General features: G+C 48.4%; 3 protein-coding genes and 1 non-coding gene across 5 annotated transcripts; 1 reads left to right on the forward strand and 3 right to left on the reverse strand.

Moving 5' to 3' along the window:
• The first annotated feature begins 672 nt into the window (after nt 1-672).
• On the forward strand, nt 673-3628 carry LOC100830471 (glucose-6-phosphate/phosphate translocator 2, chloroplastic). The gene is made up of 6 exons (XM_014895789.1): nt 673-784; nt 1171-1820; nt 1960-2185; nt 2510-2732; nt 3008-3221; nt 3350-3628. Exons 1-6 carry the CDS (start codon nt 673-675, stop codon nt 3359-3361), a joined length of 1437 nt encoding a protein of 478 aa, XP_014751275.1. The 3' UTR covers nt 3362-3628.
• A 3791-nt stretch (nt 3629-7419) lies between these two features.
• Nucleotides 7420-9312, reverse strand: LOC100843847 (60S ribosomal protein L36a). The gene is made up of 4 exons (XM_003562960.4): nt 9156-9312; nt 8013-8192; nt 7775-7849; nt 7420-7698 (listed from the first exon to the last, which is right to left on the reverse strand). The coding sequence occupies exons 1-4, from the start codon at nt 9156-9158 to the stop codon at nt 7639-7641; spliced, it is 318 nt and encodes a 105-aa protein (XP_003563008.1). The 5' UTR covers nt 9159-9312; the 3' UTR covers nt 7420-7638.
• LOC112270247 lies at nt 8350-8421 on the reverse strand. The gene has a single exon (XR_002962647.1). It is a non-coding gene; the product is annotated as a small nucleolar RNA R66 (small nucleolar RNA).
• A 2015-nt stretch (nt 9313-11327) lies between the features above and the next one.
• LOC100830780 (septum-promoting GTP-binding protein 1) lies at nt 11328-14883 on the reverse strand. Of its 2 annotated transcripts, none has more exons than XM_003560093.4 (6): nt 13996-14874; nt 13478-13601; nt 13261-13357; nt 13108-13147; nt 12861-12944; nt 11328-11845 (listed from the first exon to the last, which is right to left on the reverse strand). In XM_003560093.4, exons 1-6 carry the CDS (start codon nt 14401-14403, stop codon nt 11681-11683), a joined length of 918 nt encoding a protein of 305 aa, XP_003560141.1. In that variant the 5' UTR covers nt 14404-14874; the 3' UTR covers nt 11328-11680. The 2 variants fall into 2 exon arrangements, with proteins under 2 accessions (XP_003560141.1, XP_024313706.1); XM_024457938.1 differs by lacking the exon at nt 11328-11845 and adding an exon at nt 11852-12205 and having other exon boundaries at nt 13996-14883.
• Between the last annotated feature and the right edge of the window lie 1602 nt (nt 14884-16485).

The following is a 16485-nucleotide window of genomic DNA, read 5'->3' on the forward strand; positions in this document are numbered from 1 at the left end:
CGTCGGAACCTGGCTAGTATATCATCTTGCTCGATAGTTTTTTCTTTTTTAGGAAAACACACGACTTTAATAACTTGGTTACAATTGGTCCTAAGATCGTCAGAAAGAAACCTGGGATCTGTATCTACCTAATCAAGACACACCACTTAAGGCTTCCAAACTAGCACACTCGTGGGCCGCACAATTAGCCACACGTCTAACAAAAGAAACTTGAAAGCTAATAAAACTTTAACTTAACTCATCTATTCACTAAGAATTGGAGCAATCACTTCTCATGTTGAGACTTTTTTCCTTAATCATTTGAACCTTAAATGTATATAACTTTTCATAATATCGACAAATAAACATGAGTGCTGTCTATATATGGTGTAAATGCAGTGATTGATTTTTTCTGGTTCCAAAAAGAAAATTAGATGACACTATTGGTCATATCATTATTTGTCCTACTTTAAGATTTTTTTTGAAACCGAGGCAAAAGTTGTACATATTTGATTAATTAATAAGATAGTTTTCCCCTTAATTAACATGAAACTGAGTGAAAACCGAAACAACATGGACAAAAGTCTGCTCAACAACACCAGCACAACTAGGGCAAGCCCAAACACCACTCTGCTGAGACCAGACATCATCTCACCATAATCGGAAAGCTGACACCGGACACTCCGATGCTAGATGAAGAAGCCGACCCTCCACGAGATTTGTGCCAACACGACGCCGACGACCAACACCAAGGGCAACCTTGTTGCCCACGCGACCGAGGATGACACACTCAACATTGACAAATGTTCGGGGCCGATGCCCTGACATCCAGCTGCTCTGTCATAGCCAGCAGACCACCCTTTTGGGACCGCTACCGTAAGTTAATTGTCAATGAGGTACGATGGTTGCATGTTATTTTGAGAAAAAGACTAGTCGGTGCCATTTGATTGAAAGAGACATATTTTATATGGAGTACATGGTTTGGAACGGGGAGGAAAGAAAACCAATATAATTTACGCGTGATTTAAGAGCAAAGTGTAAAATCTTTATTACTAAAATGGAAACTAGAAGCATCTCTAGAGAATATACAAAAGATTCGAAGAACACGGAACATGAAAACATGAATTTAGAAAAAAAAAACATAAATTTTCTTTAAACTGAAAAAAAAAGAGAGAAACCACCGGTGAAAAGATCCCCAGAAGACCAGACCAAACCGCCTCCCTTCTCCTTCGCACGCTCCCTATAAATACCTTCCACCCCAATCTCCCCTCCGCCATCAGATTTCATCACACCACCACACAGATACAGAGCCACCGCAGGCGCATACCACGACACCCGGACAAGACCCGAGAAATCAGACATCAACCCTTCCCGCCGCCAAAATGCTGGCCGCCGCCGCCTCCGTCAAGCTCTCCCCGGCGTCCGCCGCCGCCGCCGCCACCAAGCTGACATTCAAGCCCATCCACCTTCCTCCCCTCCACAAATCCAGCCCCCGGCCCCTCTCCCTGTCCGCGCGTCCCCTCTACCGCCAGGAGCCGTTCCTGGCTGCTCCCCCCCGGACCGCGTCCCCTGCCGCCACCGCGGACGGCGCGCGGCCCGTGGAGACTGCGGCGCCGGAGGCCGCGAGGCGCGCCAAGATCGGGGTCTACTTCGCCACGTGGTGGGCGCTGAACGTGATCTTCAACATCTACAACAAGAAGGTGCTCAACGCGTTCCCCTACCCGTGGCTCACCTCGACGCTCTCCCTGGCCGCCGGCTCCGCCATCATGCTCGCGTCCTGGGCCACCAGGATCGCCGAGGCGCCCCAGACGGACCTCGATTTCTGGAAGGCCCTCTCGCCGGTGAGCAATTAATCCTCCTGCAGACGCATTTGCCATATGGTTTCTTGACACACTCTGTAGTCTGTTCTTACGAGTCTCCTCTCCCCCTGCGTTGTTCTTGGTGTGCTGATGCTGAGTGAATTGGGATTTTGCCGAGCAGGTGGCGATTGCGCACACGATCGGGCACGTCGCGGCGACGGTGAGCATGGCGAAGGTGGCCGTGTCGTTCACGCACATCATCAAGAGCGGGGAGCCGGCGTTCAGCGTGCTCGTCTCGAGGTTCTTCCTCGGCGAGCACTTCCCGCAGTCGGTGTACTTCTCCCTCCTCCCAATCATCGGTGGATGCGCTCTCGCCGCCGTCACCGAGCTCAATTTCAACATGACTGGTGAGCAATCTGCAGATTCCCATTTTTCTGAACCTTAAAACTCCTCCAGAACAGGGCCATATGAATGAGAAATATCATAACTGAAGAACATGAACTGTCCTCTAATCCCTGAGGTCCATAATTTAGCACTTTTCGTACCAAAACACTTTATCTTTGATGTTAGAGGTGGAAAATCTTTTTCATATCTCTGTATGTGATTTTTGTGTCGATCGATGTGACAGATTTGACACATGATAGCCACAATTGGGAAGTTTGTCGAGCAGTCTGATGGACCTGTTTTGGCCAAAATGCTGACCGATGCCACCTTGTTTTAATTCCTTTTAGGATTCATGGGGGCGATGATCTCCAACCTGGCGTTCGTGTTCCGGAACATATTCTCCAAGAAGGGGATGAAAGGCAAGTCGGTGAGCGGGATGAACTACTACGCCTGCCTCTCCATGCTCTCCCTGGTGATCCTCCTCCCTTTCGCCTTCGCCATGGAGGGCCCCAAGGTGTGGGCTGCAGGATGGCAGAACGCAGTCGCCGAGATCGGTCCCAATTTCGTCTGGTAAGCTCGATCACGTGCATATCCCCCCTCCTTGTACTACTACTTGCCAGTTCACCACCAAAGCTTCACAGTTAACCATCAAGTCAGTTACGATTCGAAATGCTTAATGAGAACTTGGAAACAAACAGTAGCATGCATGCAGCACTTATACTTCAGCAATGCCACAAGTTCATTAAAGAAAAAGACCATGAAAAGCTAGTCTGATTTGGCTAATTTTCGGTGATAATTCAGTTGGTTCATATGGGTAATTAAACTAACTCCTCTTTGGCTTGTAGGTGGGTGGCGGCACAGAGCGTGTTCTACCACCTGTACAACCAGGTTTCATACATGTCGCTGGACGAGATCTCGCCGCTGACGTTCAGCGTCGGCAACACCATGAAGCGCATCTCCGTCATCGTCGCCTCCATCATCATCTTCCACACGCCGGTGCAGCCCATCAACGCGCTCGGGGCGGCCATCGCCATCCTCGGAACCTTCATCTACTCCCAGGTACGGCCGGTGATCCATCCCACACGTCTCCTTTTACCTCACCAGTCACCACCCACACGAGGAGTACGGAACCAATTCAGAATTCACTACTGAAACTTGACAAAAAAACAATATCACTCGTGTTGCAGGCAAAGCAGTAATGGACATGGACCAGATGATATCATCCCCTTCGCCGCGAGTCGGCTCGGCGCTCGAACATTAGAATGTTGTTACGAGCATATCTAAATTAAGGACCCCCTTGTAATATATATTAGGAATCCTTTTTTTCTTCTTTTTGTGCGGTTTTCTGCATTTTCTAGGTTTAGCTGCCAATGTCTCAGGAATTATTCGTTCGTTCTGCTGCTGATGTAGAGAGGTAAGTGAATGGAATCTATCTAAAATAAAGTTGCCAGAACTTTTTGCCTTGACCCCCTTGTTGCACGGACGGTTGCTTACCCCCAATTCATCCTACGTGGTCCAAAACAATGCGTGGTTGAGGATGCACTGGCGATCTGCACGCAGATTGTTTTCTTGCTGGCGATGGATACTGGGCATGGCCCTGAACCGAACAACCCCGTCGTCCCATATATTGGCGTCCTGCAATTTGCAAGGCGAAATCTCCGCGATGGGCGCGACCTTGGAGCGTAGCTCGTCCGCTAGCTGCAGCTGCGTGTGTACCGGCCCCCTGCTGCCTCGTTACTCCTTTTGGGAGTTTCTGCTCGGTCCCCGAATTGTTTTGCTGAATGCAACTGGCATTTGGGGGCGGCGGCATATACCCACCAAACATGGCATCTGTAATCTGTTCTTCGTTCGGGTACACGGTACACCTCTCCAGGGCTCAAAGGGGCGTTGAGTTTAGCCTCGGATTCAGACGTTTCTTTCGGTGCTTTTTGAGAGGATCTCCGAGACTGAGATGGCGCTCGATCGTTTGATGTCGGCTACATGCCACGGTTCAAAGTTCAAACACGCGAAGGGTTCACTTCCTGAAATCCGCTTTGGCTTCTCCCTTGAATGTTTGTCATACTGATGTCACTACGTTACGAAATTAGTAGCTTGCCAGGATATCAGGTGCATCTCCTACTTACCTCGTTGCAACCAGGAACGGAGGTAGGAATTTAACACGAGGAGGGCGAGTTGGGATTAGGGGGACGAAATTAGAGTCTTCACCTATTTTAAAGTGATTTTTAATTAGCTGATCAGTAACTATTAACTAAATGAAATTTCTTAGGAGGCGCCCCCCTTGGATCTGTCCCTGGTTGCAACGCTCCCACCTCACATTTTAGATATGGGAATGGTCTCCGAAACACTGCTTTAACCACTAATTCGCATCACAATGCATGGCTATTTAGCCATGATCTGCCTCAATGTTTTTTAAATTTCAGTCACATATCTAAGGCTATGTTTGGCAGTAGAGTATTTTAAAAACCAAGATATTGACAAACTAGAGTATTTTATCCTATGGCTACAAGATACCGTAGTTTTGAGAAATCACGGTGTTCTGAAGTATCGAAAATACCATGACCCGTTTGGTGGTGCTGTTAAAATCTCCTCCCCTCCACCTACTCATCTTCCTGCAGCACATATCGTTGCATTTCTATCTCTCAAGAAACAACGGCGCCCCAGCAACACCCTCCCACACGGCCGCTCTCGTGTCCGTCCAAGACGGTAGGCCGCGCCGCCGAAGGCACCTCGCCTGGCCCCTGCTGCCTCTGACCTGCCCCTCGGCACGGCTCCGCATCCGCCGCCTCCGTCGGGCCCCGTGCGGCGCCGGCGCAGATCCGCGTCCACCTTCTCCAACGCCCCGTGCCGCATCGTGGATCCCCATCCGCCGCCTCCGCCGGGCTCCGAGCGAGCCGCTCCTTGGCGCCACTCAACGTCCACCGCCTCCCAGCCACGTCTACCGCCTCCGACGGGCCCCGTGGGGCGCCCGCTCCTCAGCTCTGATCTGTGTCTGCCGCCTGCCACCCGCAGTGGGGGCGCGCGACGATCGGTAGCAGCTAGCGGGGGCAGGGACCTGCAATAGGAGTGGCGCGGCGACCTCCAAGGCGATGGCGCTTTGATCTGCAGCGGCGGCGGCGTGGTGACCTGACATGCAACTGCAGGGCGACATATCCTATCGCCGATGCACGACGTCCTGCTGTGGTGGCAGCCCAACTGGCGACGACCATTCGGCTATCGGCGGCACAGATGTGCGCAGCCTCGGTGTGGTAGCGGCCGCATGAGCGATACCGAGTTTTTCGTTCGTGTTCTGTAAAAAATAAAGAGGTCCCGACCTCTTTTTTTTATACAAAGGAAATACCTCAGTTTTGGGTGGTTTTTTTGGGTAGCCAAACACCTCTATGGTATATAAAACTAGAATATATCCAAAAACTGTAGTATTCTCAGAACACAGAGAAAAAACTGAGTTACCAAACAGAGCCTAAGCCTTCCATCTTTATCCACTTATAAACTACTACCTCTGTTCTTAGATATAATTAGAATGTTCTGACTTTGTCCCAAGTTAAGCTTCTTAAAGTTTGACTATGTTTATAAAAACATACTGATATTACAATATCAAATAAGTATACTATTAAGATAAATATCATGATGGATTTAATAAAACTCTTTTATAGATGTTGATAGATTTTTCTATAAATTTATTCAAAACTTACGGAGAATGACTAGTTTGAAGCTAGAATTATACTTTAGAATGGAAGGAGCGAGTGCTAAATAAAAATTAAACTAATATTCCATGAAAACTGGTCATTTTAAAAGATTTTATTTTTAAGTTAACGGGATTTAAAAAATATTAGGAAACTAAAAATTAGCAACGTCCTATATATAACTCAATAAAATTTAAATATTATGAAAACAAAAATATTTTACAACCACTAAACATATTGGAATTAAGAACTTTGGCAAGACTTGTATGGCTTTGTCTAACGGGGTTTTGTAGAATAGATGGACTAGCCGCGCCACCAACTCATCTCCTCCTTCGTCTTCCTCTCTTTCGTTGCCGCACGACAAAGCTTTGAGCGATTGTCGGTGGTGACAGGGTCTTTTGCAGGTTGTTAGGGGACGAAATTTAGATCGTGACCGAGGGAATGATGCGGCCGTCATGGCTTGGCTTGTGGCGTTCTTGGTGGGCTTCGTGCGAAACCGTCTCCTGAAAGAGTGGCAGCAGAAGTAGATCGCCGCTTGTGTAGATCCTGGCAGTGGCTACGACTCGGTGTTTTGGGTAGCATATTGGCGCACGTGCGGCCGTGCTAGGCGAGAGCGTCCAATCCAACCAACGGCAATGCTACTCCCTCTTTTCTGCCGGGAGCAGAGCATTTCTCCAATGAAGACAGTTGGCTTCGGTGGCTCTCACCATCATGCGAGGTAATGAAGGTGGGAGGTGGCGATGCTCTGATCAATGTGGCTTAGGTGTCTCACCCACGGCATTGTGATGGTACTGCCACAAGTAACTCTAGATCAAAGGATTCTAGTCCTTTGCAGGACGTGGAGAACGTTTGATCTGGTCCAATTCTGGCTGAGTGAATGCACGCCGCACGCTCGGGAGGAGTTCGGCTAGCTCTGGAATACACCACGGCGGCGACCGGCGAACCAGCATTGCAATTTCGGACCGGCGCAACAGACCGGTGTAGAGGTGTTGTCCAACCCAGACCGAACTGTTTTTCAGTAGGTAAAAATGTGCAACGGCAAGAAGCGACCTCGCTGCAGGTTGGAAGGGTGCGCGCCGGCGGCGGCTTGATGCTTCTGCCCCTTGGGTCGAAGAGCACGTTGAGGAATCTCAGCGCTAAATTGAGCTGCCGGTTTCTGCACTGCTGCCCCTTGGGTCGAAGATCGTGCGGCAGCCGGCAGAGGCAAGGAAAAGGGCGCGGTCCTCCTCGTGTTGTCGTGCGCTACTTGGAAGCTGAGATCGGCGCTCTACATCGCTCACGGCAAGGACGATAAGCTGGGACTGCTTATCTTCCTGCGTTTAAGTTTATAAACTCTGGCCGGGCTAATTCCAAACCGAAAACTGCTTTAAACAGGTTATGGACAGGCCTAGCGGTCTCACTGGACGACTGCATCAATCCTGGTTCACTACACATGCATCTACTTCCCTATGAGCAGACAGACCGAAATTAGTTTTCTTCCATTCTCATGTTAAAATGAAAAATTCAGCTACACCATCAGTCTGGTGCAGATGACATGAAGAGGCATCAAACTAACTAATCGGACTGGACATCAGATCTACATCACACAGGAAGAGATTTAAACAAGTCGTTATATGATTCAAAGGAGGATTCAAGCTACAGAACATCATTTAGCCAAAAGTAGACCCCTTACTCAAATGCCAGACACTAGAGTTTGGATGCACGACAAATCTGTTTTAATTTTACGCCTAACATCAAAACCTGAAGACAAGTAGTAACATTGATGACCACCGCAACTCCACATAGGAGTAAGCAATTTAGAAGAGGGATGTTCCCTTGCCCTTCTTGTCTCCACCGATCTCAAAGTGCTTGCACCTCTGCAAAGAGGAACCAGAGTGAGCAAGCAGATTAGGTTTAGAAAGACATGTTCAGTTCAAGGGGAAAGTTACAAACCTTGATGGCACGCTGGGAGTAGTGCTTGCAGCTCTGGCACTGCAGCTTTAGCACAATCTTCTTGGTGGTTTTCGCCTGAAAACCATCCGCGGAATTAGCAATGAGCAACAAACTATCAGTCTTTAGCGCACTAAATAGCTCACACCACAAGTAGATGATGGCACTAAATCCATAAACTATATGTTGTGTTGGCAGATCAATCATACCACTAGAACACAAATCAACAATGTTGCAATACCTTCTTGTGGAAAACAGGCTTAGTCTGACCACCATATCCTGACTGCTTCCTGTCATAACGGCGCTTTCCCTGGGCAGACAGGCTGTCTTTCCCCTTCTTGTACTGTGTGACCTTGTGAAGGGTGTGCTTCTTGCACTCCTTGTTCTTGCAATAGGTCTTCTTGGTCTTCGGAACGTTCACCTAATTAGCATTTGCACCAAAGACAACAATTATATTAGGTTTGTACGACAAGGGCAGGTTGAACTGAAAAAAGCAACAGTTCAACGAAACTCCACAAATAAGAACAGCAAATGTTCCAATGTCTCCTACGAGAAAATCAGGCACAAACTCCAATTGGGACCTCAGGAAATATGCTTATGGTCGCATCATTAGAATAATCAGGTCTCAAAGATTTCATGCCATCATAGGACCCCATGAATAAAAAATTAAAACCTCAAAAAGAGGAATAACTGTAACAAGGTGACCTCTTCCTCGGAGAAAAACAGCCTATGTCGTACAAGGGAATGTAGAAAATGCTTCGGAAAAGAACTAATATAACATTTGATAACCTGTTCAATGCACACTACGGATTACTGACCACTAAATAATGCTATATGAGCCATGCACAACAGCTCTACATAGTGCAGATGTGAAGGCACCGGACAAAAGCACTGACTACTAGCATGATACGGCCGACCACATGGGTTTAGAAATACGCAATTTGAAGTTGCTACGAGAGGATTTAACTTAAATTGGAAAGCACAACAAACAAATGATACGACAAGAGCGTATGCATACGAACTATTGTAGATCTAAACATGGAGACAAACTAAATTAGCCATGCTTTACATCGAGCTATCCATGGAATCTCAAACCAAAGGCACATCTGACTCATATGATGCAGCATAGTGGTTCACAGATCTACGGAAAATCTCCAACATAGTGATAGGAATCTAAGCCAATAACAACCTAAGTCCAACACAATAATCAAGAATTCCCCGTATATACAAAGCTAAAGCTGGGAAGCTAGCCCGAAATCAAACAGCTAGCAGATCTCCATGGATAACCAAAGTACAAATCGAACAAAGTAGGAAAACAACATGGATCGACAAGAGTATAGCAGGAGATTAAGATTTCAGAGCGTATGAGAGGGAAAAATCTAACCATTTTGTCGGTCGGGGGGATATGGCTCCGGTGCTCTTCCCTATCTGATGCGAGGAGTTGCGGCGAGTGGCGGCGGCGAGGGAAAGGGGTATGGTTTTATGGTCGTGTGCTTCCGAGCTAGGGTTTTCGGGTCGCGAGATCGTGCCTTATTCGTGGGCCTGTAGGCCGTGCGGTGAAAAATTGAGCCCAGTGACGCTCACTTCTGCCAAACGTACGCCGTCGGCACTGTAGGCCATCTTGCTCGTAAAAACAGTGCGGGCCGTGTTTGTTAGCACCTGACGGGCCGAATAAGCTGGGTTTCTGTTGATCCCGCTAAAATAGTTTTTTTTAAATAAACAATATCTCCAATTTTCGTCTTCCAAAAATATATTTTTAATCTTATATATGAAAAATATTTCAAATTTCGCTTAAATATAAAAATGCCAACTCTATCGTATTTGAAAAAAGAATGTGCGATACAAAGACACAATGATCTTTAATTGTTAAACAACCGGAAGTTTGGTGCAATTCAGATCAATGAGTCGAAGGTTGCACTGATTGTGAAAGGATGCGATCGAACGAGTGGTGAATGCAGTAAGTTTAAGCTGAAAGCTAAAGTTTATCATTTGGTTTGAATAGACAGCATTTAAGTCAAGGTTTGGGGTCTCTTGCCTTAGAAAATCCATCTAGGGTTTCACCCCTGCCGATTGATCGTCGGTCTTGTTCTACTCCACCGGATGTGTGTGTTGTAAGAAGACGTCCATCTGCCAGTGGAAGTTGTAGATTTTCTCCTCTAGAGTTTTCTTAGGTCTTCGTTTGTCAAGGATCGGCGGCAGCGAAACGGGTGCCGTCGTCGTCGACAAGGAATAAGTTATCCCGTCTCGGCCTCGTTTTGGTGGTGTTTCGTACCATCACCGAGACGTGTGGAATATGGTGTGGTCTTCACAGAGGCGGCGCTTCATTGTCGAGATGGTCTTCCAAACTCTTGTGACGAACTTTTATAATAGATCTATTTTTTCGGATTTTTTAATAAAGTCTATCATGTTTTGGATCTTCAACATGAAAGTTATGGATTCGAGTTGAAAGTTCAGCTTTTCACGTTGAAAGTTTCACTGCTCCGTCTAGTTAGTTCTGTAGATAGATATTAGATGCACATGACGCGCTTATGTCAACTTTATTTTGCGAGAAGGCCAATGACATATATTAAAATCAACCGACACTTAGAGAACCCTCTTTAAAGTAAAAGAAAATTACACGCATGTTATTGTACGTAAACGTCGTTGTCTTCCTCTTGCACTCGCCATTGGCGAGCCGTGAGCGAAGTTCCATGCTGCCTCTGGACCTCCAAACCACGTTGGAGCCAGAAAACCGTTGTTGACATAGCAGCCGGTCGGAGGCAGAAGACGTCGGCGACAGTGATCTGAGAAACAAACCATCGTCCCAGAGAAGAAGAAGACGAAGAAGGTTGGATGACCATCCCCGATCCGGACAAACGGATCCGAGAAGACCTGGCCGCACTAACTCCACGATGAGGTCGAAACTGGCCGAGTCTCATCGATCGGAAAAGAAACCAATAAATTGATACGCGTAGACGACCTGCAAAGCACAAACACAGAACAGGACCACCACTCTAGAAGAGTAGTGACCAACCGTCCCGTACTTCTCAACGCCACCGGCAGGATCGCTGTCGACGAGTTGGATGAGGAGTCGGGAAAATCTTATTATTGACCCGCACAGTGCCGCCATCACCACTATAACTCGACTGCCGGTTGACCAAATCCTAATTTTTGAAGACCTACTGTATAGCAACAGACATAGAAGAAGCAGGGACGTCCTTGCCGGCCGGCCGGGAGGAGAGACGAACCAGAGGCCGCTAGGTGGCGGCGGCTAGGGCAAGGGCGCTTATGTTAACTTGGGTGTAGCAAATAGGTTTCTGATGTAATGGAGAGGAAATCAAGAAAATCCACAGGGACAGTAACAACTGCACTACACAAGGATTCATAGATTGCCTCCATGGCACACAGGCAATATTTCGCCGAAACTTCAACCGCGAAATAACACTAGTTCAGCGCTACTCCTTCCGCTAAATTCAACAGCAACCCGTCTCTGAAGACTGGCGCCATAGTCTGAACTCTGAAGCCGAAAACGCCGACGCATCACTACACTAGGAATCTACGAGATCTAGTCTTGCCGTGGAGAGAAAAATGGGGGCGTGTATATTACATGGATGGAATTTTCCTCTACATACAGCAGGGCGAGACGGAGCGACGACGAACATCTCGCTCTGTTTCCTCTCCAAGAGAAGGGCCGGGCCGGGATGCCGGATGCACAGCACAGGGGACGAACGTACGCACTCATAAACACCTATACATATGTACAATGCCGCGTATCTTGCCTGCCTCGATCGACAGGACGTACACCGAGAGGCGAAGATCGGGTTGGGGGTTAGCAGGAGAAAGGACGCAAAATCCATCAAGATGGCCTCTCCTCCCGTGTGGGGGCTTGCGTGTGGTCTGTATGTGTCTAAATTAGTTGTGATGAGAAGATCAGAAGTCTATGATGGGCTCGCCGACGGTGAGGTTGCGCTCCACCGTCCAGGGCAGGTTGAAGAGCTTGGCCGTGATGAACTTGAAGATCTTGTTCACGTTGATGTTGTGCGTCGCGCTCGAGAAGAAGAGGGTCGCCTTCATCGCTCTTGCGTATGCTCTGGCCTGTAAATCCAGTCAACATACAGAACAAACAAACATAAAACGTGTCAGAATTCCTCCAGAATCTCAGTTCTGCGGCACAGTAACAAGTACTTGCGCGGTAGGTACAGATATTCATATTTCTGGCCGAAATGTATGCAGTCCATGGACGATGACACTTTTGTTCTTTTCTATTCGTCTCCTTGTGATATATGATGAAGCTTCTTTTCCATTTGTAGAGATGGATGAAACTTCTATTCTTTGATTAGATGCGACTGGCTATTCTGTCTTTAACATGTCGAGTAAGAAGTGGCCATCAGCGATCTACGTTCTGTGGCCAGGGGCCGATGCAGACGAAGACGGGCATAATTTCCTTTCCTGAAACTGAAAGAATATTTTGCCATAATTTGGTCCTGTGGCTGGTGAGACTACACATCAAGATTGGATCTTCTCCAACTTTTCTAGTATCTTTTAGACTACTCTCGTTAAGACTTAGACGTAGTATTGGAGATTACTCCGACAAACGTAGGTCCACTGACTTCAATTCAATGTGCAGTCATATACATATGGTACTCTCGGATCAGAGCAGTCATAATTAGTCCCCTGTACTCGATTCAGGTTTTGATTTGGGCTCTCTAATGTCCCTGTCAGAAGACGAGTACTCGACCCGGCCAGAGATACGTGTGGCCGTAATCAAACTAAAAAAAAATCTTGTGCGTTATAGCTACTGAAACAAGCTAATCTTTCAACAATTACTAGTTTTCTGATCAAGTAGTAAATCTTGAGACTATCGAGCAGTAGCAATCGTTGATAGTAAAAGACTCGTTCAGGATTAAAATTTCTAGGGGTGGTTAATCTGCACAGATTCAGATGAAACGGTCATGTGGCACCCAACTCCTGCCGTCAGAACCAAGGCAAGGTCTCATCTTTCTATGCTAACCACATTGGAGATGCAGAAGGCCCGTTGCCCAAGAGACAAACAACGACAAAAGTGAACCATATTTTGATGCCAAGAAACCATTGTAAAACGCAGCAGTACCTCGTTAACAATTGTCCATTGCATCTCAAGAGGAAGCTGAGCGAAGTCGTCAAACTTCGTTCCGATTAGAATTGGAATAGCCGTCTGCCAGAGGGAAAAATAAATTATGTTCAGAGCAATGGACAGTAAGAAATATAGCAATGAATACGAACAAACTCTCATATGCACAGCCAGTATGATCCAGCTATACAGCATTGGAGACGGGAAAATCCAAATAAACCAACAAAAAAGACAGCAATGCACCTACCTTATTCCATTTCCTTGCCCTCTCGTGCCAATCTATAGTACTGCAGAAAATCAGATTAAAACCAGCAGTAAGCACCTAGTGGCACAACACAAAAATCTCAATAGACTCTGAATTGGTCATCTCGAGTATGTTTTGATCAGCATATATACTAACTTATTGAGCGTGCACCGGCTGGTGAGGTCGAACATGAACAAGATCGCCACGGCGTCCTTGCACGCGATCGGGACGTGGTCAATGGACTGGCTGTCTCCTGCATCCATTAGTTCCACAAGGAAAAACTCAGTAAGCAAAAGTTGAGGAAAACCGATACTCGAACCAAATGCAATTACAGTTTGGTGCCTGCATCTGAAATTCTGAATGCACAATGTACCTGCCACATCCCAGATGTTGAAGGCGAGCCTAGCGCCCCGGACTGCCAGCGTCTTGTCCATCAGGTTCAGACCCGTCATCTGCAAGCCGTTCTGTTCCTCCCCATCATCTCCAACATACTTAACCTGCAGAAATTGCCGACCACGTCAAGATACAGTTAACATGGATCGACCGGCTGTTCCTGCTGAATATCAAATTCAATTGGTAATGATGCATTTGAAAGGCTGGTGCCAGGTCTACTACACTTTGGTGGGTTCTTGGTCGAAATAGGACCGTGAAAGGAATCGCGCATTGGCGCAATGATATAGTACTCGTTCATTCAAGGAGAATGAAATGTCTTTAATTGTAGGTTGTACTACTGGCAAGGATTAGATTTTAATGGCTTCTTGATTTGATTAGATAGGCTTTGAAAATAGGAAAGGCACGGGCACTCGACATAACTGTAACACCAGACCAGTTAATCGAGATTATGATATGATAGAAGCAGGCCAGGCCGGGACTCGAGAAGAAGAGGTTTACCATGAAGCTGGTCTTGCCGATCTGGCAATCCCCGAGCAGGCTGACCTTGAGGCCGACCACGTCCTCGACCTCCCCCGCATCGGGGTCGGCGCCCGCGCCGCCGCCATCGTCGTCTTCAATCGGAACGGGACACATCACGTCCCCGCCGTGCGGCGGCGGGCCGAGACGGCGGTACCGCCCGCCGCCGCCGCCGCAGGAGGAGCAGGCGAGCAGCTGGTCCCAGACGAGCCGCACGACCCTGGTGGCGACGGCCAGGCGGAGCAGGCGCGCCCACCGGAGGTCGGTCGGCCTGCGCCGCCGGCCCCGCCCACCTCCTCCCCCGCCGGCGCCGCCGCAGAGCTGCGGCACCCCCACGTTCATGGCGGCAGGCCCCGCCGCCGCTGTCGCCGTCGTGGTCGTCGTGGTCATGGCGCCGCCGCGGAGGACCTCCCGGCGCGTCCGGCGCCCATGCACACCGAGGCCGGCCGGAGGGAACGCCCGCCCGCCCGCCCACGACGGTATTAATAAAACTCGGGAATCGGAGGGCTAAACAAAGTGCGCGGCCTATAAAAAGGCTTTCTTGGCCCGCTCCCACGCTTTTCGTGTTGTCTGTCTGTCGTCCCTCTCCTCTCTGCTTACGGCAGAGGCGCCATGGACAACATGGATAGCACACAGACAGTATGGCACGCACGCAGGCAGGCTAGGTGTGGCTCTGTTTTGGGCGCGCGCCGAAGGAAGGAAGGAAGGCTCCCAAATCTTATTGATTCCTGGGTCGGGTTAATGGGCGCGGGAGGACGAGGTTGACTGGGGGAATATGGGGAAGGAGATGGCTAGTAGTCCATGGAGGAGAAGGAAAGGAAGGGAGGTGTGCGACGCGTGCGTCGAGGTCGAGATCGAGGAAGAGGACGTGTCGGGGTGGATGTCATGTTGATGGGGGTAAACGACCGGAGGGTGCGCGCGCGATCGGAGAGGTGGTTGTTGACCCGTTTGCGCCGCGGTCGCAACAGACGGACGACGCAGCAGGAGTCTGACTCTGTAATCTGGATGACGTTTGCGGCGGCGTACGTGCTCAAAAACCTCTTCTTCCTTTTTGTTTTTGTTTTTGAGCAACTCTTCTTCCATTTTTGTTCCAAGAGAGAAAAATCTCTTCTTCCATGGGAATCCAAAACCCTGACTAAGCCCTAGTCCTCTTTTATACTAGCTGTTATTATCCAGAGCTGTTTCTCCTCTTTCACATTTAAAATTTTCAGTTCCAAAATATAAAAAATATTTTGTTCGTTTGATATCACTTGTTGCGGGGAATTAAATATGATAATTCGACAATAATGTCTGATTTCTCAATCAATCTCTTTGGGCAGTCTAGGATCCCTCTTCTAGACCCGTCGGGACCTTCTGCAATAGGTGTACCATGAACAACAACAATAGCCTTTCTATGAACCATTTGAACTAGTGATATTTGAACACATGATGTCTGCTCACTTACTTCTGGCCGTTCTTAAACGTTTTGGTATTTAACTATCTATGTTGGGTATTATCAGTAAAAACAACAACTAAAATTCACGTTCAATGGTCATCGAGTTCAGGCTCAAATTGAAGCTATATTATTTTCTTACAAATTTTGGTTGAATTCTAATATTCTATGGGGCCTTTGCCATATTTGAAAATTGGAATTGCCAATGCGACCGTCAAATTTTATTGACCAAAATGGTAAATTATGTCATTATCTTGTTTACAGGTATCCTCTTTTTTGACGAACCTCGTCAGAGGGCGGGGAGCTCCCGCAATTCATTTAAGAAGAATAGAATGGTCCGGTTTATAAGGAAAACTAGGCCGAAAACCATACAAGAAAGCTCATCCTGCCTAGCTCAACTAGGCCCAGAGTCCAACACACCAGAAAAACACTACTGCCCCGTTGCCCACACAACACAAGAACAGCAATGCCCGCGCAACAAAACACACATCCGGGGCTGCCGCCTTGGCGTCCAACCGCCCAAATGCGCCTTGCGCAAACCACCTTCCCCACCTTCCAGGGCTGCCGCCCTGACATCCACCGCTCACACAGGAGTTGCAACACCGCACGAGACGGGCTCTCCGTAGCCCTAGCCGCGCAAGGCAACCGCTCGCAGACCTCGGCCGCCACACCGGACCCGGGGCCGCCACCCCGACATCCAAGACAACCGACCCTCCTTGGGATCACAATGACCGGGCCGTTCATCTTGCTGCACCCAAACAGCACAAAGATCAACACCCTAGCCGTGGCAGACTGCAGGCCCACACCATAGGACTGAGGATGCAACGATTTCCGGGGCCGCCGCCCCAGCATTCACTGAAACCAACTTTCGGAGCCGCCGCCCTGACATCCGCCATCCTTGACGACCAAGCGAATCCACGCAACGGCAGAAATCCAAGACCGTCCGACGGACCTGACCTCCAAGACAATGCCTCCAAGGAGGATATGACGAAGCCGCCTCCGCCATTGCCCGCTCTGGCCGCTCCAGACAAGCCAGAGCT

Source organism: Brachypodium distachyon, chromosome 1, assembly GCF_000005505.3.
Source record: "Brachypodium distachyon strain Bd21 chromosome 1, Brachypodium_distachyon_v3.0, whole genome shotgun sequence".
Taxonomy (NCBI): Eukaryota; Viridiplantae; Streptophyta; class Magnoliopsida; order Poales; family Poaceae; genus Brachypodium; species Brachypodium distachyon.

What these genes read in the sequence shown, in the direction of transcription:
- LOC100830471 (XM_014895789.1), top strand. Translation starts at nt 673, where the DNA reads ATGAAGAAGCCGACCCTCCACGAGATTTGTGCCAACACGACGCCGACG. An exon ending in CACACTCAACATTGACAAAT is followed by an intron (nt 785 to 1,170) that starts GTTCGGGGCCGA and finishes ACCGGTGAAAAG; the next exon opens with ATCCCCAGAAGACCAGACCA. An exon ending in GCTCAATTTCAACATGACTG is followed by an intron (nt 2,186 to 2,509) that starts GTGAGCAATCTG and finishes AATTCCTTTTAG; the next exon opens with GATTCATGGGGGCGATGATC.
- LOC100843847 (XM_003562960.4), bottom strand. An exon ending in AGCCTGTTTTCCACAAGAAG is followed by an intron (nt 7,850 to 8,012) that starts GTATTGCAACAT and finishes GATGGTTTTCAG; the next exon opens with GCGAAAACCACCAAGAAGAT. An exon ending in ACTCCCAGCGTGCCATCAAG is followed by an intron (nt 7,699 to 7,774) that starts GTTTGTAACTTT and finishes TCCTCTTTGCAG; the next exon opens with AGGTGCAAGCACTTTGAGAT.
- LOC100830780 (XM_003560093.4), bottom strand. Translation starts at nt 14,403, where the DNA reads ATGACCACGACGACCACGACGGCGACAGCGGCGGCGGGGCCTGCCGCC. An exon ending in TCGGCAAGACCAGCTTCATG is followed by an intron (nt 13,602 to 13,995) that starts GTAAACCTCTTC and finishes CAATTTCTGCAG; the next exon opens with GTTAAGTATGTTGGAGATGA. An exon ending in AGCCGGTGCACGCTCAATAA is followed by an intron (nt 13,148 to 13,260) that starts GTTAGTATATAT and finishes GATTTTCTGCAG; the next exon opens with TACTATAGATTGGCACGAGA.